This window comes from Haliotis rubra, unplaced genomic scaffold (genome assembly GCF_003918875.1).
Source record: "Haliotis rubra isolate DU_JTF1 unplaced genomic scaffold, ASM391887v1 Scf54, whole genome shotgun sequence".
NCBI classification, from domain to species: domain Eukaryota; kingdom Metazoa; phylum Mollusca; class Gastropoda; order Lepetellida; family Haliotidae; genus Haliotis; species Haliotis rubra.
This window is the reverse complement of record NW_025767235.1, coordinates 1420900-1444820: the sequence shown is the minus strand read 5'-3', so window position 1 is coordinate 1444820 and position 23921 is coordinate 1420900. Positions and strand designations below refer to the sequence as shown.

Here is a 23921-nt window from a genome sequence, read left to right as displayed (position 1 = left end):
ACCGGGTGTAACAAACCTTGGAGTCAACATTGTGTGAAGACTCTTTCCGTGTTGTCACAACCCCTAGTGTACAGTACACAACCCTGTCCACTTAAAAGACTCGGTTGGTAAATGACAAGAGGGTGGCCACATGAATACGTGCAAACACCTATAGTTGCGGGTACAGCAAGGTGCAGTAAACTTGGACAAAGTACTATGACTATGTGTCCCAGGCACCTATGTGAATGGGTACCTTGTAAGGATGGAAAAGTCATATTAACTTGGTGCGCCTAGTAGCTACAAGAGTGTATGTTCCCGGGCAGTTGAGATTGAAAATACGATGTGCCGTTGAGATTGACATGCAATTATCGAGGGAAAACAAAGTGCTTTTGAATACAAATATTAGTATGAATGTATATATGTATGTATGTGCGTGTGTGCGTGCGTATGTATGCATGTATGTATGCATGTATGTATGTATGTAGTCGATGAGTATTGGAAAACATTGATTGAACATCAGGTTAATTAGCAGGAACGTATTCACATGGGTATCTCTTACAATAAGCCAGTAATATAACGTCATACATAGACAATCGATACACACACATTTATTTTCTCTCTCTCTCTCTCTCTCTCTCTCTCTCTCTCTCTCTCTCTCTCTCTCTCTCTCTCTCTCTCTCTCTCTCTCTCTCTCTCTCTCTCTCTCTCTCTCTCTCTCTCTCTCTCTCTCTCTCTCTCTCTCTCTCTCTCAGCAACTAGCCCAGGCAATACTGCTGCGTGGGTAACGGGTGTAAACCTCGTGTAGAATATATAGCCGTGCAGGTGCGTCTCCTGTTGATCAAACCTCGTGTACCGCCTCCGTGGTGTAGTGGTTAGAGCGTCCGCCCGGAGTGCGGAAGGTCGCGGGTTCGATCCCCGACCGCGTCATACCAAAAGACGCTAAAATATGGTACTTGTTGGTCCCTGCCTGGCGCTCGGCATTAATGGGTACAACAAGGACTGGTCGGCTCGGAGTCAGTATAATGTGTCTGAGTGGGGTATTCATGCTTCACTACGGCATGGTATCTCAGTGAGCTAGCACTATAAAACCAGCTTCAGTCTGGGCTAGTACAAGCAGCCGCACATACACACACACGCATGCACGTCGTCATATGAGCGAAATATTCTCAAGCACGACGTAAAACCCAATACCACCACATCAAACCTCGTGTAGTATACAACGCCGTGCAGGTGCGGCTCCTGTTGATCAAGCCTCGTGTAGTATATAACGCCGTGCAGGTGCGGCTCCTGTTGATCAAGCCTCGTGTAGTATACAACGCCGTGCAGGTGCGTCTCCTGTTGATCAAACCTCGTGTAGTATATAACGCCGTGCAGGTGCGTCTCCTGTTGATCAAACCTCGGGTAGTATATACAACGCCGTGCAGGTGCGTCTCCTGTTGATCAAACCTCGGGTAGTATATACAACGCCGTGCAGGTGCGTCTCCTGTTGATCAAACCCGGGGTAGTATATACAACGCCGTGCAGGTGCGTCTCCTGTTGATCAAACCTCGGGTAGTATATAACGCCGTGCATGTGCGTCTCCTGTTGATCAAACCTCGTGTTGTATAGAACGTCGTGCAGGTATGTCTCCTGTTGATCAAACCTCGTGCAGTATATAGAGCCGGGTTTTAAAACCGCTTTATGCAGGACAATGAATCTCCTTGTTTTTACATGGTTACCTTTCATTTCATCTTTGCTATTTGCTTCTCTACGAGCGGTTGCAACGCTACACGGCGCCTATTCGTCTGTCAACTTACTGTCACGGAAGTAGATGTGAGGAGTGAGACAATAGTCACACTTGTGAGGAAACATATCATGGGGCACACATTGTTTGCGACGCTGAACTGAACTGAAATAACTTGAACACTTCAGAAGTAGTGGCAGTAGTAGCAGCAGTAGTAGCAGTAGCAGCAGTAGTTGTAGCAGCAGCAGCAACAGTAGTTGTAGTAGTAGCAACAGCAGTAGTAGTAGCAGCAGCAGTAGTAGTAGTAGTAGCAGCAGCAGCAGTAGTAGTAGCAGCAGCAGCAGCAGCAGCAGTAGTAGTAGTAGGAATAGTAGTACTTAGTAGTGGTATTTTACAATAGTTCTATTTCCAATGTATGTTATAACAATACCCTTAACTACACTATAGGTCGCCCAGTGCGTCACACACACAAGTATATATTAACACCACTCGTTATTTACGGGAAGTAAGATTGTGATTGCACGAGGGTTATTACACACGGACAGTGGTGAGAGTTCCCCAGTGGTGCCGGTATCCAGGAATTACCGGCCTGACAATGCCCACTGAATAAACCATGGCCCTAATCTCCCGCCTGTTAGCCGCTCCGACGAATCGCTTGTCTTGCTGCTCTGCCGTGCATGTCACTTAGACCCATGTTAGGTCAGAACTATACAATCAGAGGATATCGGGTAACAATATACGATTTGCCCTTTAATTCCTTAGTGTATGTTACGGTATATAACCGGACACAAGTGTAAGAACTACCACTTTACTGATGTATCCAAGGAAGGACCTGCTTCCCTCAGTACATACTCTCGTACCTGTAGTTCGGGTCCGCGGAGAGTCAGGACAAGTAGTTGCCGTTGTACAAGAATGTTTGAGGTATTTTTAATTCTTTTGGGGTGAATATTATCCTACTTTTAATGACAGGCTTAGCGAGTTGATTCAGCACCAGCTAGCCACCAAGACCTGTTTGACGAGTGACGACACTCGCGTCCTTGTCTGTTGGCGGCGGATCTGAGCTCACACAGAAACTCGTAGTCGTTGGCTATTTTTATATTCCTATTTTAAATTTGTACCTAATAGTTGACAACGGTTATTTTTCATGACGTCATGTTTGTTCCCAAGCAACCGTCTATTTGAAAAGTTGACTACGTAAACAGCTGATACTATGTTCACCTTTTCTATGGGATTCAAACTTTTTTCAAGTTGTGACTGCTCGCCGAGTAGGCTTGAATATGTGTATTTGCCTGAATAAGGATGTTCAACCGACCACACTCAAATATGTGTTGAAACATTGGTTTGTCCAATTGTTTTACGCCGCAGTGACAATATTCCAGCAATATGGCGATATGTTGGTACATTGGTTTGTTGTTTAACGCCGCACTCAGAAATTTTCCAGCAATGTGGCGGTATGTTGGAACAATTCATGTATCTGGCAGTATTGCTCTGACCTTATTTCGATAAATATAAACACCCATCACACTGACAGTAGGATAATATTTTTCAACATAAAATCTGTGTCACGATGTCAGCTGACAATACTGCCGGACGGCTGTCCTCTTTAGCCGTACCAGGATCCGCAGACTCTGCGTTCGAATATCACATTCGTCCTTATCCGTTTACAGAATATCACTGCGATCAGTTTGGTAACCATTGTAGCGGATGATAGCAGTGAAGCTGTTGACACGACTTCTCATTTTAGTCTGCTCTGTTGGTAGTTTAGGGGCGGTGGGGTAGCCTAATGGTTAAAGCGTTGGCTCGTCACGCCGAAGACCCGGGTTCGAATCCCCACATGGGCACAATGTGTGAAGCCCATTTCTGGTGTCCCCCGCCGTGATGTTGCTGGAATATTGCTAAAAGCGGCGTAAAACCAAATTCAGTCAGTCAGTAGTCTGCTCCTAAACGACAGGCATGACTACTTGGATAAACTCTGATCCGAAATGCTGACTCCACCATAGACCGTGGTTTGGTCGCACCATACCTTCACAGAATTGGTAAACCGTTGGCAGGTGTGTGGGATTCATATATAAAGGCTCCATTAAAATACTCCTTCCCTATTGAATTTAAATGACGTTGCGTGGGGAAACATTATTTCCATCAAATTAATGCATGCTGTTTTATGACCTGGTGAATAGAAGCTGGTGGATATTTGTTGTGTGAACTGTGACACAGCCGGTGTGTTCAACAATAGCGTGGCCCGACATCTGGGATAGTAGTGTGCACAGGCGGCACATGAAATGCACGTGTCGGCGTCACAGGTGTGTGCTTTGTACAACACGACACAACACAGAAGGTCGATGTAGATCTACAACGACCACAACATACCCGGATGTAAATTAGCAGAGATGTCTCCTATAATTGCATGAATACAGCTCTTACTTAAATGTTAACAAAAACAGGATAGGACATTTGACTAGGTATTTCGGATACGAAGAAAAAGAAGAAAATGAAAATATGTTTGATTTTGGTAAAGCTGCTTTGTCACTATAACATCATGTTATTTTGAGGGGTATGCTATGCTGGTGGTCAGAGGCGACTGACTGATGGAAGGGTCCGACTCGGCGTCTAGTTTGTCTCCGTATCCTGACGGCGTGGAATGTTGTTCGTGATATCAATCATTTGACTGTCTGGTTCAGATTGTTTACACACCGCCGTCGTATAGCTGGAATATGGCTGACTGTGTTGTAGACCAATACACAAACATTAGCCTTCAAGCTCTCCATACGCCATATGATGTGGAGGTCATATTTAATACACACTAACTTTGATGCATAAACGCTCAAGTACTCGACTGAACCGACTTCTCTAAAGAACTTTGTGTTCGTTTGATGTCTCTATCTTATGGCCCACTTGTTTTTAAAAACATACTTCAGTGCTCTAAGGCATCAAAAGGGTCAAGGATTTTTGTCATCAACATTCAAGTTTACAAACAAGTACGTTGTAATACATTCGTCTTTATTATCTATGCTGAAATATTTCTGAACGCGCAGTACTTAATGCCCCATTACCTTCAATATAAAACTATCATTATTCCGCTGTGCTTGCTTTCTCTGTTCCGTGAAACTATGCAAACGTATCTATCAACTGTAACCTGTGTCAATAATCTACTTATTCATCAACTGTATAACTAGTGTCAACAATTTAATTACATGTATTTATCAACTGTAACTTGTGTCAATAATCTACTTATTTATAAACTGTAACTTGTGTCAATAATCTACTTATTCATCAGCTGTAACTTGTGTCAATAATCTACTTATTTATCAACTGTAACTTGTGTCAATAATCTACTTATTCATCAGCTGTAACTTGTGTCAATAATCTACTTATTCATCAGCTGTAAGTTGTGTCAAGAATCTACTTATTTATCAACTGTAACTTGTGTCAATAATCTACTTATTCATCAACTGTAACTTGCGTCAATAATCTACTTATTCATCAACTGTAAGTTGTGTCAAGAATCTACTTATTTATCAACTGTAACTTGTGTCAATAATCTACTTATTCATCAGCTGTAACTAGTGTCTAGAATCTACTTATTTATCAACTGTAACTTGTGTCAATAATCTACTTATTTATCAACTGTAACTTGTGTCAATAATCTACTTATTTATCAGCTGTAACTTGTGTCAATAATCTACTTATTCATCAACTGTATAACTAGTGTCTAGAATCTACTTATTCATCAACTGTATAACTAGTGTCTAGAATCTACTTACATGTATTTATCAGCTGTAACTTGTGTCAAGAATCTACTTACATATATATATCAACTGTAACTTGTGTCAATAATCTTTAAATATTTATCAGCTGTAACTTGTCTCAAGAATCTACTTATCTATCAACTGTAACTTGTGTCAATAATCTATTAATATTATCAGCTGTAACTTGTGTCAAGAATCTACTTATCTATCAACTGTAACTTGTGTCAATAATCTATTAATATTTATCAGCTGTAACTTGTGTCAAGAATCTCCTAATTTTCAACTGTAATTTTTGTCGATAATCTACTTATTTATCAACTGTATTTTGTATCAATAATGTACTTATTTATCAACTGTAACTTGTGCCAAGAATGTACTTTTTAAATTTTACTTTCACAGACTGATCATATTTACGGTATCGGCAAGGTCACAATCAGAAATCATCCCGCTGTGTGTATCTGTGCTCATGGACTTCCCTGGCTCTATCTATCCCCGAGTCCAGGTGACCCAAGACACGAACCGAGGGTCCCCAGGCTTACCATATGTTGCACTGCACACGCCCAGAAGCCTTAAGCCTGTTATCGATTTGAATTTCAATGTTAGATTGAAGAAAATCATTGATTTTTTGCGTTCATTAATTGTAGATTTGTCCAGAATTACGGATGATCTGTCTCCAGTGAATTTAATGTAATGCCCTTACCTTGTGGATTTAATAATAATAATAATATGCCCATTTATATAGCGCCAAACTCCACACTAGGTATGCTCATAGCATAGATTTACACCGTATACGTGGAGGCATTGAGTTTAAACCCCCATAAACGCTTTAAAAAAAACCAATCCGTACAAAAAGCGTCATAAACAATAAGTGACGTCAAGTATTTGCAACAGTGCGTTGAAATGGTTGGGTTTGGTTTGGATGTTGTTTAACGCCGCACTTAGCAATATTCCAGCTATATGGCGGCGGTCTGTAAATATTCAAGTCTGGACCAAACAATCCAGCGATCAACAGCATTAGCATCGTTCTACGCAATTGGGATACGATAACATGTGTCAACCAAGTCAGGGAGCCTGACCAACCAATTCCGTCTGTCGCCTCTTACGACAAACATGGGTTGCCGAAGACTAATTCCAACCCGGATCTTCACTGGTCACCTTGATATGAAACTCATCGCAAACATGAACAATGGAACAATGATCACAATGCTGAGTGAGATTTACTGAAAATACACCATCCGGGCTAACCTACATCCGTATCCTGACGTTTAAAGCCAGAATAGAGGCATGTGTTATACATAAGAGGTACTTGTTTCATATATAAGTTTCCGTTCCCTAAACCCAGCTGTGTTGAACTGCGACTTTGTTTCAGCCCAAGACAGCTGCCGATGCCTCCATGTACCCAAATGTTGGGTCGGACCAGGACGTCAGTGCCCAGACCGTCACACAGGCATTGGTAGACCGGGCAGGTGAGTCTCACTCTGGGAGTGAGTGAATGAGTTGGGTAAACGCCACTTTCGGCAGTATTTCCAATATCACGCAGTGTCATTTTACAGTATGACGAACGGTGTAATGCCCCGTAGACCGTAGCAAAGGTTTAGCTCTTTCGCGAAACGACCACCTCCGTGGTGTACTGGTTAGAGCGTCCGCCCGGAGAGCGGAAGGTCGCGGGTTCGATCCCCGACCGCGTCATACCAAAAGACGTTAAAATATGGTATTTGTTGATCCCTGCCTGGCGCTCGGCATTAATGGGTACAACAAGGACTGGTCGGCTCGGAGTCAGTATAATGTGTCTGAGTGGGGTATTCATGCTTCACTGTGGCATGGTATCTCAGTGGGCTAGCACTTTAAAACCAGCTTCAGTCTGGGCTAGTACAAGCAGCCGCACATACACATACACACGCATGCACGTCGCCATATGAGCGAAATATGCTCAAGCACGACGTTCAACCCGATTTCACCTCACCTCACCTCACCTTTCGCGAAACCCACCGACGACGGCATTACGCTGACATAGAAAGGACACAAAATATATATTACTACTCCTAGGTCAAATGTAGAGAGAGCGTCAAAATAAGGCAACAAGATACACCCGGCCTTATCACCCATACTGCAAATCTTGACCATGTTTAACACCAGCGCTTGACACCGTCCAATAGACCATGTGGTTCATATCATGTAATTGGCCTATGTGCATGTGTACACTGTTTCAACAGTGAGGTAAACCTTGTTTTTTTAGTAACCTGATACATTCTGTGGCTAGTTCCATATCAACAAGAATTTCTGGAGGGTGGGAGGTGTCATACTAAATACTGGATAACACTTCTACTGCTGCCAGAGATGCTAAAGATAGGGACTTTTCTAGCATTTGGCCTTGGACTATTACCAACATCGATACTTTTCAAGCCAACGGAGTCAAACACATGTGATGACAGGCTCTTACCATCTCTGATCTACTTGAAATGCTTAGTTTATCTCATGTAAAGCTCCTTGAGGAACTTCTGAACCAGATTTTATCTGTATATATATGTCATCTTTTGCTTCTAATAGAATCCAGACTATCCAATGGACGTCTGACGCGAGTGTCATCATGTTACCCACCCAACAGGATAATAGACGTGGACCTGGGCTCTCCATCACGTAACCCTAGAGACATGGTCAGGTCTGCCCAGCCTGTCCGGACAGCCATCATTGACCACGTGCCCACCAGCTCCAGAAGGCGGGGAGGGTTTGACGCCTTGACTCGGACGTCGGTGCCCATACCGCACCTGTTTGATGAAATGACCGACGACAGGAAGTTTACAAGAGTTGACATTAGCCATTGGGAAAACCAGGTCAAAAAGTACGTCACTTAGGTATATAACTGGAGTGAATGAAGGAGGGAACGAGTGAGGGAGGTAAAGAGAGAGTGGCACTTAACGCCACTGGGAAGTACTATGCCCTGGGTCGCGTCAAGTAACTGTGGAAGGAAAGAGATAAGTGGTAGAGGTTGTTTTCTTTGTTTGGCCACACTAAGCAGTATTTTGCTATATGTCGGCGAACTGGAAATGATTGTCTCTGGACTCTACTAATTAATATTGTATGCAATGATTCACGCCATCGTTGTAAGATGACAACCAATCAACCGTGTCGCAGAGTCTGACCTCCTGATCTATTTGGTCGCCTCTCACGACCTAAACTCCCACAGGTTGACAACGAGGAGAGTTCTGTAACAATTGCCTTCTTGTGTAAACATCCTCCAATCTTGTACATCAACCTCATTAATTGTGCAAATATAAAAAAAAACATCATTTGCTTGATAACTGTGTTAGAAGCTACACCGAAATGTCGCTCATATTACATTAAAGAAGTTGTACAGTACAATCAGTAATTATGGAGAATTTAAAGATTGTAATTTATTTATTTTTTCACTCATTACTCACGTATTAAATGTGAATATTAGCAGAACATAACTCCAGATTCAAAGACAGGTGAACAGTTAGTATTTTGTCAAGTCACTATGGGCAGCAATGCAGGCTTCAATGCGGCGGGGCATACTACTAATCAAAGAAATTAGAAAATGTCTTGGTCAATGCTGTCCCAATATCGGACCACTCTTCTTTCATTATTCAAGCAATATTTGTCTAGATTTTTCTTGAATGAAACCACTTTCCTTCAAAGTCCCCAAACATTGTTTATTTAGGTAGAAATCAAATTAAATCTTCCTATAATGTCATTAATTTCTGGTCATATTATAACTTACCTGATGGTGCAAAATCAAAACAGTAATCGGCGCTAATGTGAGATTCAACCGAAGATCAGCGCATCGGGCAGGACTAAAGGACACAACTCCAAATGCCATTTTTGACCAGGTTGATACAGTAAACTGAAAGGCAGTGGTTAGTGCCGATACGAAGTGTTCTGTATACAGCTGCACTATATCTCTCATTCCTGTACAACAGAGTCCTCATCACTCGACTGTTCGATTTGGTACAGTCGTTAATCAGAACATGCAGTGGAACTTGACATCAATATTAGCTATTCACCTTCTTCCTGTTTCAAGCAGATATGTATTGAACATACTGGCCCCAACTCTTATCGTTTTTATTGTCTTCCTGATTTTGTATTTTCATTGTGTTTAGGGTGGTTCCGAGACGTCCAGTATTTGTCGTGACATCTGACTCCGGACCTGCCAACCTATACGACTGGGACATCAACGACGACTTCGTCACCGACACCAAGTGTCACTTCTATCACAGTAAGAAGTATCAACGTGATCGCGACTTCGTTATCAACCCGGAATGGGTGTCAGAGAGTGTGTCTCTGAAAAGTGGGCCGAAAGCCTACAGGACATGTCCAATCAGATACGGCTGGTGCTCCTGACCACGAGATCATGTTGTATGTTGACCCAAACCTCCATCCGAACAGTAATACAATGTATAGGAGTTCATCCAACCCATCATTCCTTTTAGAAGACCGAGTAAATGAAAGCTCTCGTGGTTGATCACAACATGGCCGACCCTCACTCCAACCACCAGTTCTTGTGTTGATTAAGTGTTCCATTATCGACTCGAATTTGTCAAACACAAGAGGTGTGGTGGAGGTGGTGGTTACCTTTGTGGGGAACTCTCTGTACCCCAATACCAGCCATAGAGCACCTGTTTGAAAATCGTCTTCTTGTCCCTGACACAGCAAAGGGGCAAGTCAGCATGCGTTGATCGTTATTTACAAATAAAGAAGAGTTGCAGTATCTTATGGAAGTTTTCATTATGGTCTTCTCTTTCGTTTGGTGTTGCGTTATGCCGCACCAGAGAATCAGGCGGTTGTTGATATAGCAAGGCTGTTGGGGCTCATGACAAAACGATTAAGTCACCGAGCCTGACCACCCGATTCATTACGTGTCCTCTTGCGACAAGCATGGGCTGCTTGGGGGTACTGTCACCCGGAACCACACCCACATCTCCCATGGAAAATGTATGCTTCGTCCTTGGCCCATGGCACTATAAGTCATGACAAAGTCTTGCTCAGTTACTTTCCCAATTCTCTTTTGAAAAAGCAAATAGTAAACATTTCGAAAATGGAATATCAGACAATGCGTTTCCCCCTGAGACGACTACTATGTTGCTATAAACGTGAAAACTAACCGTTGCCAATATACAACTCTAGATCAACAAATCTGGATCAGAATGGAAGGGGTTGTCTGTCGGGGTAATGGTTCAAATGGTCCACGTTAACATGATTCTTGATTCGCCTGGTGCACGAGGTCTTTGAGTTACCACTTTGCTGAAACCTACAGCATATGTGCTGATGTGGACAGAGAAACACAATCAGAACTACTTTATCTGGGGTTAAAACCACTGATCTGGATAAAGGATACAACTAAGCAAGGACAAATTCCAGTGCTTGAGAGGACTGCTTGTGACTCCTTCCTCTCCCTGTGTCTGGGCACATGAGGGGGTGAGCGAGTGAGTGAGTGAGTGAGTTTACTTTTATGCTGCACTCAGCAACATTCCAGCTGTATGGCTGTGGTCAGTAAATAATCGAGTCTGGATCAGACAATCCAGTGATCAACAGCATGAGCATTGATCTGCGCAATTGGGAACCGATGACATGTGTTAACCAAGCCAGCGAGCCTGACCAACCAATCCCCTTAGTCGCCTCTTACGACAAGCACGGGTTACTGAAGGTTCATTCTAACCTGGACCTTCATGAGTCCCAGAATTCAATTTTCTATTTGGACTATTATCCGACACTAGGCACTATTCTGTACCTGCGTAGGTTGTGACATAAAAGAAACAATCGAAGACAGTTTTGTCAAGAGTAGTATGTTTATTAGCTCAAATATATCTAGCACCAGCAATGTCAAGCCTAAGTTCTCTCCATGCACTTGAACCTTAATCCCTTGGTGTGACAAAAGGTCATAAGCTTACATTTCAGTATTAAACCACATGTAATTACAATCAACTATTTCATACTGGAAGAAAGTGATAAACAAATGCATCTTAAATTTCTCATCATTTGATTCCTGAATCGTAAAGGTAGAATAACTGGATATATAATAACTGGATATATAATAACTGCCTGCTGAATATTTTGACATGTTTTACAGGCAACCTGTCAGTTTAACAGTACAGGGCCTTGTTGCAGCAGGGTTGGAGACTGTTGCTCACTAGGTCACCATCAACATCCCATCAACATGCCCTCATCCCCATTTTACAGGCAACCCGTCAGTTTAACAGTACAGGGCCTTGTTGCAGCAGGGTTGGAGACTGTTGCTCACTAGGTAACCAGGAACATCATATCAACATGCCCTCATCCCCACTGACAAAACTGTAACAAGTGCTTTGAATCCATGATTAAATTGAAGTATTTCTTTCATATCATGTAGATGCTTTGTCCTTTGAAGAGAAAAAACAACCCCAATCCCACAGAAAAATAATAGACAAGACAAAGTATAAATAATATTGACAAACTACTGTGTTTGACATTTGATGTAGTCCCACTGTATATAACTGTCATTATAATGCTGTAATCGAGGGCATTAGTGCAAGGTTTCACATGTACAAATAAAGGTTAGAGGCTGGTATTTGCATCAACTCCTTGGTTATATGCTGATACATAAGATGAAAGTAGTCTTTGCAATAAAGTACATATTCTCTTTTGGCGAAGTAAGGCAAATTATTTCTCAGTTTAGTTGGCAAATATACATAGGCAAGGAAAAAACAAACAACTTTCCTCTTGTGAGTGCTTGAGTGAGTGAGTTACACTGGCATTATTTCAGCCATATAGCGACTCTCATCTTGAGTCATCTCATGACCTGATGGTCTCCCTATATAATCAAGTTGCATCATCTCTTGACCTGATGGTCTCCCTATATAATCGAGTTCAGTCATCTCATGACCTGACGGTCTCCCTACATAATCGAGTTGAGTCATCTCATGACCTGATGGTCTCGCCAAATAACATGGAGGACATGCTATGGTTCAGCCCCTGATGGGGACATGTGATATGTATAGATTCACAGCAAGCAGATGCATGAAGCAGTAACCCAGCTGCAGAGTATTGATCTTAGAGAAACATTAAACAATTCCATTATATCACATTCAATAAGGTGCAGCAACATGCAATCATTATATTTGGATGGACCAGTGCTGAAAACATAACATTGTAAATTTCTAACAAACAACAACTATACAAACATATCCAACAATAAATATTTATACAATACATATCTAACTTGAAAAAGGTTTAAAATACATATCTAACTTGAAATAGCTTTTCAAAACATATATGGCATGGACACTATCATATCTTAACATAAGATGTCTCAGCTAACGAGATGTGACCTTGGATCTTAAATGAAAACAAATTGAGAGCGGGACATTAGACACTTGTCTACACATGAGAACAATCTGAAAGGGTGAGTTAGCTTAACGACAGTACAACAGTTCTCAACAATCTGACATTCAGACAGGCTGAGTCAGTCTGACAGCAGTACATTGTTTCTCATTGATCAGAAGCTCTCAACAATAAAACATTCAGACAGTATGAGTTTGACGATAAAACAAAAGTACACTGCCCCCTTTCTCACAAAAACGGTTTAGATAATGATAAACTGATAACATATTTTGTCATCACTGATAAAGCTGGAACCATACCTTCCTTCAAACACAATACACACCTCATAGTGGAGTGATATTGGTGGACTGTTGCAGAAAACAGCATTCACTCACATCACGTTGTGAACATAATGCCCAACGTGACGCAGATAACTGATGTCAGACCACTTACATTATGTGATGCCTGAAGATCCAGGTCAGAATTGGTCTTCTGCAACCCACGCTTGTATGGAATACCAATTAGATTGGCTGGTCAGATTTGTTTAATATGTGGTATTATATCCCAATCCCATTGATGCTCATGGCATCAACCACTGGTCCAGGCTCAGTTTCCTACTTTTTCTACAGACCACCGGCATATAACTATAATATTGCTTAGTGTGGCATCTAATAACAAATATACAAAATCAAATTAAAAAAGGCACCGATTTCTGGAAACAAACTTAAGTCAATGGTTTTGACTTAAGTTCGAGGTTTTACTCAACAGGAGAAAATGCATTTAGCAGAATGAACTGAAATTGATTTTAAACTAAAACATACTAGACAATTTGAGTTTGGTGGATGGATTACTTAAGTTGTTTGGGCTTTCTTATTTCAAAAATGCAGTTGAGTTAAAAATTCACCTGTTTCAAATTGTCAAACTCAGTTTGAAATTTGAGTAAAAACTTTGGAAATCGGGGCCTGGTCTTCAATGCAAGACCAACAGACACATTGTATTACTAACCAATAAACAAATAACTGCAAATTGCAGAAGCACTATACATGTTAAAAATAGTTATCACAAACTGATGATAATACAACTGATTGAATAACAGCTCTACTGGTTGACTGGGGTGAGACACCTTGAATCACAAAACAACTTTAGCATGCGCCACAAGTACAATCAATTTGTGAGCAAGTGAGGAAGGATGGAAAGATTCAAGGACATGTGGCAAAACAGAAGTTACTCAACATAAAATAACAAAACAATATCACAAATCAAGTTCCTTTTGTTTCAGACTAGGCCCTGGTGCCACAATCTGAATCATATCCTGCTTTCCTATCTTCAAACTCTTAAATACATACCGGTACCACCAGGAGACAAGGAAAAAACTAAATCAAACTGTGTAATAATTTTTCTTCCATATTCACACTAATTATGCAGCCTATCTAGAATTTGGATGAATCAGTGTGGATTCCTGTTTCTCTAAGGCTAGTTCTCCAGATACCATGTGACCGCCTGTCACGTGACCGCCTGTCGTGTGACTACATCACCTGCTGTAAGATGGAAGACATGGCTACAGGAACGAAGTTGATCTCAACACAATCGTTACTGTGCCTCTTGGTGCCAGTAACTTAAGCATCATGGAAACTATCCAGTGCTTCACACAATCTTTTGAATGCAAGAAAGGGCACACACAGCTTATGACAGATATTTGCATAAATCCAATTTTAACATCTCAATAATTTTGAAGCTTGAACACTCGTTCATGGAAGAGCTGTCTATAACAGGCATGTCTCTTATGCCAGCCTTCTGCTAGATTCTTCACAATTTCTTCGGAGTTCATACACCATTTTTACAATTTCATCAAAATCTGGCCTTAAGTCTGCTTCAAACTGCCAGCACTTGTCCTTCATCAACTGGTAGAAGCCATCAACACAATGAGCAGGTTCTTCCAATCTCTTATGTTTCTGCATGCTCAAGAACAGGTTTTGCATGATAATCTTTTCATCACTTTCCACCAGATGAGGCTTCTTTCCCAGGCTGAAGATCTCCCACAGGAGGATGCCGTAGCTCCACACATCGCCCTTTGTGCTGAACCGACGATGACTTAGAGCCTCGGGGGAACACCTGACATACACAGTGAGTGAGTGAGTGAGTGACTGAGTGAGATCAATACCAATGTACAAGCAATGTGTGTAACAGATCCCTACCAATGCACAGGCACTTACCAATGTACAGGCAATGTGTGTAACAGATACCTACCAATGTACAGGCAATGTGTGTAACAGATCCCTACCAATGTACAGGCAATGTGTGTAACAGATACCTACCAATGTACAGACAGTGTGTGTAACAGATACCTACCAATGTACAGGCAATGTGTGTAACAGATACCTACCAATGTACAGGCAATGTGTGTAACAGATACCTACCAATGTACAGGCAATGTGTGTAACAGATCCCTACCAATGTACAGGCAATGTGTGTAACAGATACCTACCAATGTACAGGCAATGTGTGTAACAGACACTTACCAATGTACAGGCAATGTGTGTAACAGATACCTACCAATGTACAGGCAATGTGTGTAACAGATCCCTACCAATGTACAGGCAATGTGTGTAACAGATACCTACCAATGTACAGACAGTGTGTGTAACAGATACCTACCAATGTACTGACAGTGTGTGTAACAGACACTTACCAATGTACAGGCAATGTGTGTAACAGATACCTACCAATGTACAGGCAATGTGTGTAACAGATACCTACCAATGTACAGACAGTGTGTGTAACAGATACTTACCAATGTACAGGCAATGTGTGTAACACACACCTACCAATGTACAGGCAATGTGTGTAACAGATCCCTACCAATGTACAGGCAATGTGTGTAACAGATACCTACCAATGTACAGACAGTGTGTGTAACAGACACTTACAAATGTACAGGCAATGTGTGTAACAGATCCCTACCAATGTACAGGCAATGTGTGTAACAGATCCCTACCTATGTACATGCAATGTGTGTAACAGATCCCTACCACTGTACAGACAGTGTGTGTAACAGATACCTACCAATGTACAGGCAATGTGTGTAACAGATCCCTACCACTGTACTGACAGTGTGTGTAAAATATCCCTACCAATGTACAGGCAATGTGTGTAACAGATACCTACCAATGTACAAGCAATGAGTGTAACAGATCCCTACCAATGTACAGGCAATGTGTGTAACAGATCCCTACCAATGTACAGGCAGTGTGTGTAACAGATACCTACCAATGTACAGGCAATGTGTGTAACAGATACCTACCAATGTACAGGCAATGTGTGTAAAAGACACCTACCAATGTACAGACAGTGTGTGTAACAGATACCTACCAATGTACAGGCAGTGGTTTTTCCATGGATCCCTTGTAGTAATCCTTCTCTTTGAGAAGCCGAGACAAACCGAAGTCAGTAATTTTAGCTGTCTTGTCTTGGGTCAGGAGAATGTTGCGGGCAGCAAGGTCTCGGTGAACAATCTTCTTAGAGTGGAGATATTTCATGCCCTGCAATCCATTAACGTTTCATCAAGGTATGTATAAGAAAAGTCAACCTGGCTTTAATCAAGTGAACATTTGCATCATTTACTTTCCAAATGCTACATACAAGACTGTATCAGTAAGTACATTTCACCTATATCGGGCTAAATATTATGGAGACCGCCTCCGTGGTGTACTGGTTAGAGCGTCCGCCCGGAGAGCGGAAGGTTGCGGGTTCGATCCCCGACCTGTCATACCAAAAAGACGTTAAAATATGGTACTTGTTGGTCCCTGCCTGGCGCTCGGCATTAATGGGTACAACAAGGACTGGTCGGCTCGGAGTCAGTATAATGTGTCTGAGTGGGGTATTCATGCTTCACTGCGGCATGGTATCTCAGTGGGTTAGCACTATAAAACCAGCTTCAGTCTGGGCTAGTACAAGCAGCCGCACATACACATACACACGCATGCACGTCGTCATATGAGTGAAATATTCTCAAGCACCACGTTAAACCCAATTTCACCTCACTTCACCTAAATATTATGGACAAAATTACAGCAATGATAACAACAAATATTGCCAAGTATTTTTATTCACCAGGTGCATCAGCTTGCGAAAAGATTAACTAGAGTGAGCTTTTAGTTGTCAGGGAGACTACAATTGTTCATGTTTAAGGTCATGAACATTCATACCAACTCTGATCACATTTTGTGAAGCAATTTCTGAGACCTTACGTATCTCCCAGTAAAATGTTGTTACAATGAAACGCTTAGTGTGTTACTGAGTTATGTTAAAAACACTGCCATTATACTGTTGCTTGGATATAGTGAACTGTTAAAAAGTGAAAAATGAACAAAGCCACTCAAAAGAAGTTTCTGTCAGTGCTAAAATAAACAAGAAGACATGGCCATCAATATCCCCCGTCACAGTGTTCTCGGTAAAGAATAGTAACACGGTTTCCGTTTTCGAACACGGTCAAGGCATTTGTGTCCTAAAACTACATACCATATTTGGTTTCCCTATCTTGAACAGATTTTGAGAAAAGCTGTCCCCATGGGGAATACCATGCACTAAGTCAAGAAACGCATAACAAGGCCATAACTCTGCAACAAATTGTAACACGATTTCCATTTTCGAACTCCGTCAAGACATTCATGTCCTGAAAACACAAACCAAATTTGTTTTCCCTATGTATAACAGTTTTTGAGAAAATCTGTCCCCATCATCTCGGAAGGCGGGATCGGTGGACGGACCTCAAGCCTATATCCTCCTCACACTTTGTGTTGGGGGATAAAGAAACATCCTGCATAAATGATATTAAACAATTAACTAAATATCGGATCTATTTTAAGGAACAAAAATCCATTGTTTTCGAAACAATTTTAAAAGAAAGAACAAGACTAAATTGTTACATATTAACACAAACGAATTATGTGAAGATTGAAAACCCCAAGGGGTGGTGGGGTAGCCTAGTGGTTAAAGCATTGGCTCGTCACGCCGAAGACCCGGGTTCGAATCCCCACAAGGGTACAATGAGTGAAGCCCATTTCTGGTGTTCCCCGCCATGATGTTGCTGGAATATTGCTAAAAGCGGCGTAAAACCAAACTCAGTCAGTCAGTCAAAACCCCAAAATAGCAAAGGAACCAGTTCACTTAAACACCTGCAACACTATTTGGGGAGGGGAAAATAAAACTGATTCTTAGAGCTAATAGATCAGTGAAGCAGTATGCTAGAGATGCAATTTTTACATGAGTACAAATTCCAGTAACAACTCCCAAATCAAGTTCCATCTCCTACAAAATCTTACCTCGGCAACATCTACAGTAAAGTTGCAGAGTGTTATTGGGTTGGGATGACCGTTCCTCAACGAGTGGAGATAGGTGCTGAGAGCTCCGCGTTCCACAAACTCCATGACCAGCAGCTGTTTGGCTACACACACACAACAGGCATATATCAGGCATGTGTTGTTCTGGAGAAAACACGACTACACAGTACTGTAGAACTAGATCTGTCCCCGGACTTAAAAACATTCAGACATCAAACTGGAACAGCTGTTTTATTTAACAATGTAATGTTACTCTCTGATTGAAAACCGTTTACACAAACTTACCAGCAAACCGAGACTAGATAAATCTGATCAAGTTTATCAAGGAATACGTTCGTACTGTGGCCCTTCCCACTATACTATTGTTTCAAAAGTCTGCGCCTGAAATCCAATTTCTTTAACTTTTTTAAGCCAGGGCATGCCTCAAACTGGTAAAACTCAGTGAAAGGAAGCCTCCAGTTTCAACATATGTATCTCTGCAGACACAAAGCAATTAGCCTTGTACAGCACACCTCATTTCAACAACAGGATCAACAAATCCAACACTAGCCCAAACAATCAAGATGGTGTACACTTGCTCCAAGTCACAGCCTAAAGTTACTGACCAGGGGCTCCTTTCATGAAGCAACCTTTACTAAGGTTAACCTTAACACCCATTCTTTAACACTGCACTAAGGTTACCTTAGTGACTTACGATCACCTTAGGGCTTGTGAAAGGAGGCCCTGATAAGTGGACATCATCTGCATGCAGCTACTTGAGATGCTTGTACCATTGTACATTCCGTAAATTTGATACCTTTTTTCATTACCCACATGGTCAACATATGGGTAGTTGCATACTAATCTCGTACGTCACACGAGTGTCGTATCACGTTGACCTGTGTCGTAACGACTTGACCTGAGATTCTAACAATTTGATTGGATAACCAATGACCTCTCAATTAGGTCACATTCTGACGTAACTATTCTTTCATTCATAACTAACAAGTGAATTCAGTCATTCTACAACTTAAATGCATTGTGGGAATGTAAACATTGCAAATGTTGCCGTGTCGCTGTTTAATTGTGAGTCGAAACTGAGACATTATATCCGTCGAAAAACATAAACGCAATGTTTCCACCAGTGATGTTAGCCGAATGAAGCAACTGGAAACCAAGAAACGGGGTGCTACGGAGTAGTTTACTGTGGGAGGCGGTACGAGGCGATGACAACTGACATGCATCGGGACGTCGGTTACCAAGGCAGTGACGTCATTACAGTGTGACGTCATGCAAATATTGTACTACAGTACAAAACTCTTCTGCAACCTCTTTATGAAACCGGTTTCGGTTTGAAACCATAAAAATATAATATACGCTATTCTGTCAATTTAATGCATGTAAGACGTGGGTAATAAATAAAATACTACACTCGGTCTCATTACATACGAATGATACGAAACTCGTGACCTTCCTATGGTATCTGACCTCGGTTTTGCTCGGTCAGATACCATAGGAAGGACACTCGTTTCGTATAATTCGTATGTAATGAGACCTCGTGTAGTATTCTCTATGCACCTCCACCTTGTTTGTTTCAGAGTGAGTAGATACCAAAGAATGTGTTACAGTTGACTGTGGGAGATACATACGTGAGCTACAAACTCCTTCTATGAGCACAATATTTTTGTGAGACAGCTTAGATGCAATCTGAATTTCTTGCATGAAGTCCAATTTGTGGGTTGCAGAAGAAAATTTCTTCATTTCTTTGACAGCAACAAATTTAAAGTTGAGTGGCTTCTGACTCTTATTGCAGGTTTTCTCATACAGCTTGGCCTTCCTCACCATCCCATAGAAGCCCTGTTGATATAGAGATCAGTCAGTCACACGCATTAACTAGGAGTGGGCGATAATACCGATTAACCAGTATATTGCAATTCGGACTGAACAATACAATATATTGTGGTACACTTTTCGCCAACTGGTTCACCTGATTCGATCGGCAATTTCCGTGACCATAATCGGTAATTTTCATGATGTAGTTAAAAATGCTAATAAGATTTTAATTTCCTTAATATTATTATATATTAATAGTTTTGAGAATGTTTATTGGTCAATCACATCTGAATCCTGACAGTGGCTATTGGCCTTGTTTCAATAGAAAGGAAAACATTCATTACCTTAGTAAACCCATTCAACACCAAAGGCCGGAAAACCGGCCAAGACGTCACAAGTCCCCAGACACCAAAAGGCCGGTAAACCGGCCTGTCAGTAGGCACATCAAAATGGTATATAATTTAAGGACTGACTGAGTATGGTTTTACGCCACTCTCAGCAATATTCCAGCAATATCATGGCGGGGGAGACCAGAAATGGGCTTCATATAATTTTAGGAACCTACCTAACATATGATTCATTTATTAAATCTATCACTTTTCACAATGTCTGAAAACACTGATTACATTTCAACTGAACTTATATTATCGACAGAATTAGACTTATAAACTATTTTTAGCAATGTTATTGAAAAAATAAATAAGATTCTCGGACACATGCTTAGGCAACAGGTCCACATCAAAGTTGTCAAAGAGCAAAGTAATGATGTTTCGAGGAAATAATTAAACAAATTGAATAAACCAAAGAATAATATCAACAACAGTACTCATAAAAGTTGTCAAACATACATTATAAGTCACTATTTTCCATCTTTTAGTGTGCGATCATGAAGTTATATCTCGGCTTTCGTTGCCTCGAACTTCAAGCTCTTACTCGATGTTTAATGCTAAAATATATACTGCGAGAAAACTCCTATTATGCTGTGTTATTCATAAAACCTTAAAAACAGAGGTATTTCCCGCTGTTGTGTCATGTTACTGGGAAATAGCAGACCATACATATTATTTCAGAAATCTTTTTATAATAATTTTCAGATTTCGTAAAAGTGAAAACATAAAAGAAAAAGGTAAGGGGATATTATGACATGTTACAAATGGAAAAAAATCGCCATATTTTTTGCTTGCTCAGTGGTTTATCTGGACATTATAATGTGTAAGATTACATTATCATAAAAAATTAACTTACTTAAACTGTAGTTGTATTATTTGAATAATATGATAAAAAATAACTTTCATATTTATAAATATGTTAGGATTAGGCCGTTCAAATGGTGCATGACATGTAGTAGCAATAATGTTTTACAAGCTGACATTTTCCTTGATAAACATAGGCCTCATCGATGACCTCAGAGTCTCTGGGAACTCGGTTTCATGGCAGTAAAAGCCTCTGGTTGACTGGTGTTGAAAGAGCTAAACCATGTGTTAGACTTTAACAATATATTGCAATACATATTGCAATATGTCAACACATATCACAATATATCGCAATATACAAATTTTGGCAATACCCAACCCTAGTATTAACAATATTCCTGCTTAACACAACACACAGCAATATCCCACATTTGTGAAAAGCATGTCAGTTACAATTATGGTTCGATGTCAAGCGAAAGAAGTTCAATCACTTGGAGGGTTTTAAAGATGGACTGACTGACTGACTGAGTTTAGTTTTACGCCGCTTTTAGCAATATTCCAGCAATATCACGGCGGGGGACACCAGAAATGGGCTTAACACATTGTGCCCATGTGGGGAATCAAACCCGGGTCATCGGCGTGACGAGCCAACGCTTTAACCACTAGGCTACCCCACGGCCCCTGAAGAAAGATGGAAAGAAAGGGAAACCCTTCTTTAAGGAACAGAAGCTCAACTGTTTTACAAGGTTCAATACGCAATAGATTTTATTCATCATTTGAAGCGGAATATACATTAATGAAAGTAAAACAGCTACACTTGTGCTAGTTATCACATAACTGTGAGAGACAAAGGGGCGTGGTCCTTGTCTACAGAAGGTGGACAGAATGACAAGCAGATAAGACAATTACACACAAAAATCACTTACGGCACCCAGATGCCCTTTCTCAGTTTCATCAACCTCCAGGCTCTCGGAGTGGATGACAGTGTCGCCAGTGTCTGCGACTGAAGCATGGAGGACACATACATTAACACCTCTTTAAAACTGGCTCCAAAACAAACCTATCGGAAAGAGATTGTTTTTGTTTTCATCTTAGTTGAGCTGCAAAGACCGAAATGATGCAGGCATTGGACATCCACCACTTAATATCTTAAACACCGAGAACAGGACACCGACTGACCGGCTGACAAACCATCACATGTGATCAGGGACGATCTGGGAATCAAACCCATACCCATAGGATTTACGTGTGCCAGTGGGATGAAACTCAACAAAATGCAGCATCATAGATACATGTGCCAGTCATGCCTTCTACAGCTGGATGATCACTGTGGCCTGTGGTGATCAATATAGGATGTTTGGGTCTAATACCAGACTTGCCTACCCCATGTTAAAGAAAATAGTAAGATCAGCTAAAAAAATAGTAAGGCAGGTGTATTGATAGTAAGGGATGTTAATGTCAAGAAATAAAGGAAAAACAAAGCTGATTAATATAGTATTTAATAGTCAAATGTGGTGCTGATCTAATTCACGTTATAAAAGTCTTTCACTTTGAAATAAAGTTTACCAGCACTGTAAGATACAAAGATTATTCATTTATAATGTTTATGATGTGATTTCTGTTTTTCAGCACTTTCCGTACTGTAAATGATTCTGTAAATAGCATGGGCATGCCTATATCTAGTATTCTACAATTTATTTGTAAAAGTCGTAAGGAATTTCAGTATGATCGTAAGGTCGTAATTTAGCACCAAGTATAGTAAGGCTTACTCCAAAATCGTAAGGACAGGCAAGTCTGTAATACGAGTCTTGGCAATATATCGAATTAAATTACATTCACACATTCACTCAAAAGTCTTTAAAGCTCTTATTCAGTAAAAAGCACTTATCATGATTACAGTTTAGAAAATCACAACTGTTAACAATCTTCTGCTTAACTGGCATTTTAGGAGTTGATTAAAAAGAAAGGTACAATACTTTATGGATGACAACTTAATATAATAACGAAGATATGACATTGAAACCATTCCACATTACATCAAAAGCTCTTTACACAAGTGTTCTTGCAGCTGCCATGACCTCTGTATTTCAAACTCTACAGGAAATAAGGTACATTATTGTCTTAACAAGCTGGTCCTGAACTAGGACTAAACACGACACACGTAGAACCAGCAATGATCTCAGTGATGGGCCTGGCAATCCGACACAGTGGAGACGATGAAGCTTACCTAGAACACTCTCCTCTGGTCCCTGTTCTGGATGACTGCGCTCCTTCCAATCCTTCACCAGCTTTTCCCATGTGGGGATGTCTGGGTACTGCTCCTGTTCCCGGACTTGGTCACACACTAGACACAACAACATGTCATTACAATGTCACACACTAGACACAACCACATGTCATTACAATGTCACACACTAGACACAACCACATGTCATTAAAATGCAACACACTAGACACAACCACATGTCATTAAAATGCAACACACTAGACACAACCACATGTCATTAAAATGCAACACACTAGACACAACCACATGTCATTAAAATGCAACACACTAGACACAACCACATGTCATTTAAATGTCACACACTAGACACAACCACATGTCATTAAAATGCAACACACTAGACACAACCACGTCATTTAAATGTCACACACTGGACACAACCACATGTCATTACAATGTCACACAATAGACACAACCACATGTCATTACAATGTCACACACTAGACACAACCACATGTCATTTAAATGTCACACACTGGACACAACCACGTCATTACAATGTCACACACTGGACACAACCACATCATT

At 40.9% G+C, this 23921-nt stretch overlaps 2 protein-coding genes and 1 long non-coding RNA gene across 7 annotated transcripts in view; 1 reads left to right on the top strand and 2 right to left on the bottom strand.

Moving 5' to 3' along the window:
- Nucleotides 1–1503: 1503 nt before the first annotated feature.
- Nucleotides 1504–9956, top strand: LOC124253415. Of its 5 annotated transcripts, none has more exons than XM_046687176.1 (4): nt 1504–1599; nt 6818–6914; nt 7996–8287; nt 9567–9956. In XM_046687176.1, exons 2-4 carry the CDS (start codon nt 6842–6844, stop codon nt 9805–9807), a joined length of 606 nt encoding a protein of 201 aa, XP_046543132.1. In that variant the 5' UTR covers nt 1504–1599; nt 6818–6841; the 3' UTR covers nt 9808–9956. The 5 variants fall into 5 exon arrangements, with proteins under 5 accessions (XP_046543132.1, XP_046543128.1, XP_046543133.1 ...); XM_046687172.1 differs by lacking the exon at nt 1504–1599 and adding an exon at nt 2481–2623; XM_046687177.1 differs by lacking the exon at nt 1504–1599 and adding an exon at nt 3639–3753.
- A 1277-nt stretch (nt 9957–11233) lies between these two features.
- On the bottom strand, nt 11234–13088 carry LOC124253360. The gene is made up of 2 exons (XR_006892188.1): nt 11649–13088; nt 11234–11538 (listed from the first exon to the last, which is right to left on the bottom strand). It is a non-coding gene; the product is annotated as an uncharacterized LOC124253360 (long non-coding RNA).
- Nucleotides 13089–13804: 716 nt separating this feature from the next.
- Nucleotides 13805–23921, bottom strand: part of LOC124253350 (tyrosine-protein kinase JAK2-like) — a 27483-nt gene continuing 17366 nt past the window's right edge. The window contains exons 10-15 of the mRNA XM_046687101.1: nt 23334–23450; nt 22033–22109; nt 19730–19937; nt 18084–18205; nt 16132–16301; nt 13805–14874 (exon numbers count right to left, since the gene is read on the bottom strand). Coding sequence (XP_046543057.1) covers nt 14544–14874; nt 16132–16301; nt 18084–18205; nt 19730–19937; nt 22033–22109; nt 23334–23450 — 1025 coding nt within the window. The 3' untranslated portion in view covers nt 13805–14543. The remainder of the gene's footprint in view (nt 14875–16131; nt 16302–18083; nt 18206–19729; nt 19938–22032; nt 22110–23333; nt 23451–23921) is intronic.

Bases quoted from the DNA above. Each gene is read 5' to 3' on its own strand.
- LOC124253415 (XM_046687173.1), top strand. From the start codon at position 4,573: ATGTCTCTATCTTATGGCCCACTTGTTTTTAAAAACATACTTCAGTGC. The intron at 4,678-6,817 runs GTACGTTGTAAT...ACTTTGTTTCAG, and splicing joins ACATTCAAGTTTACAAACAA to CCCAAGACAGCTGCCGATGC. The intron at 6,915-7,995 runs GTGAGTCTCACT...TGCTTCTAATAG, and splicing joins GGCATTGGTAGACCGGGCAG to AATCCAGACTATCCAATGGA.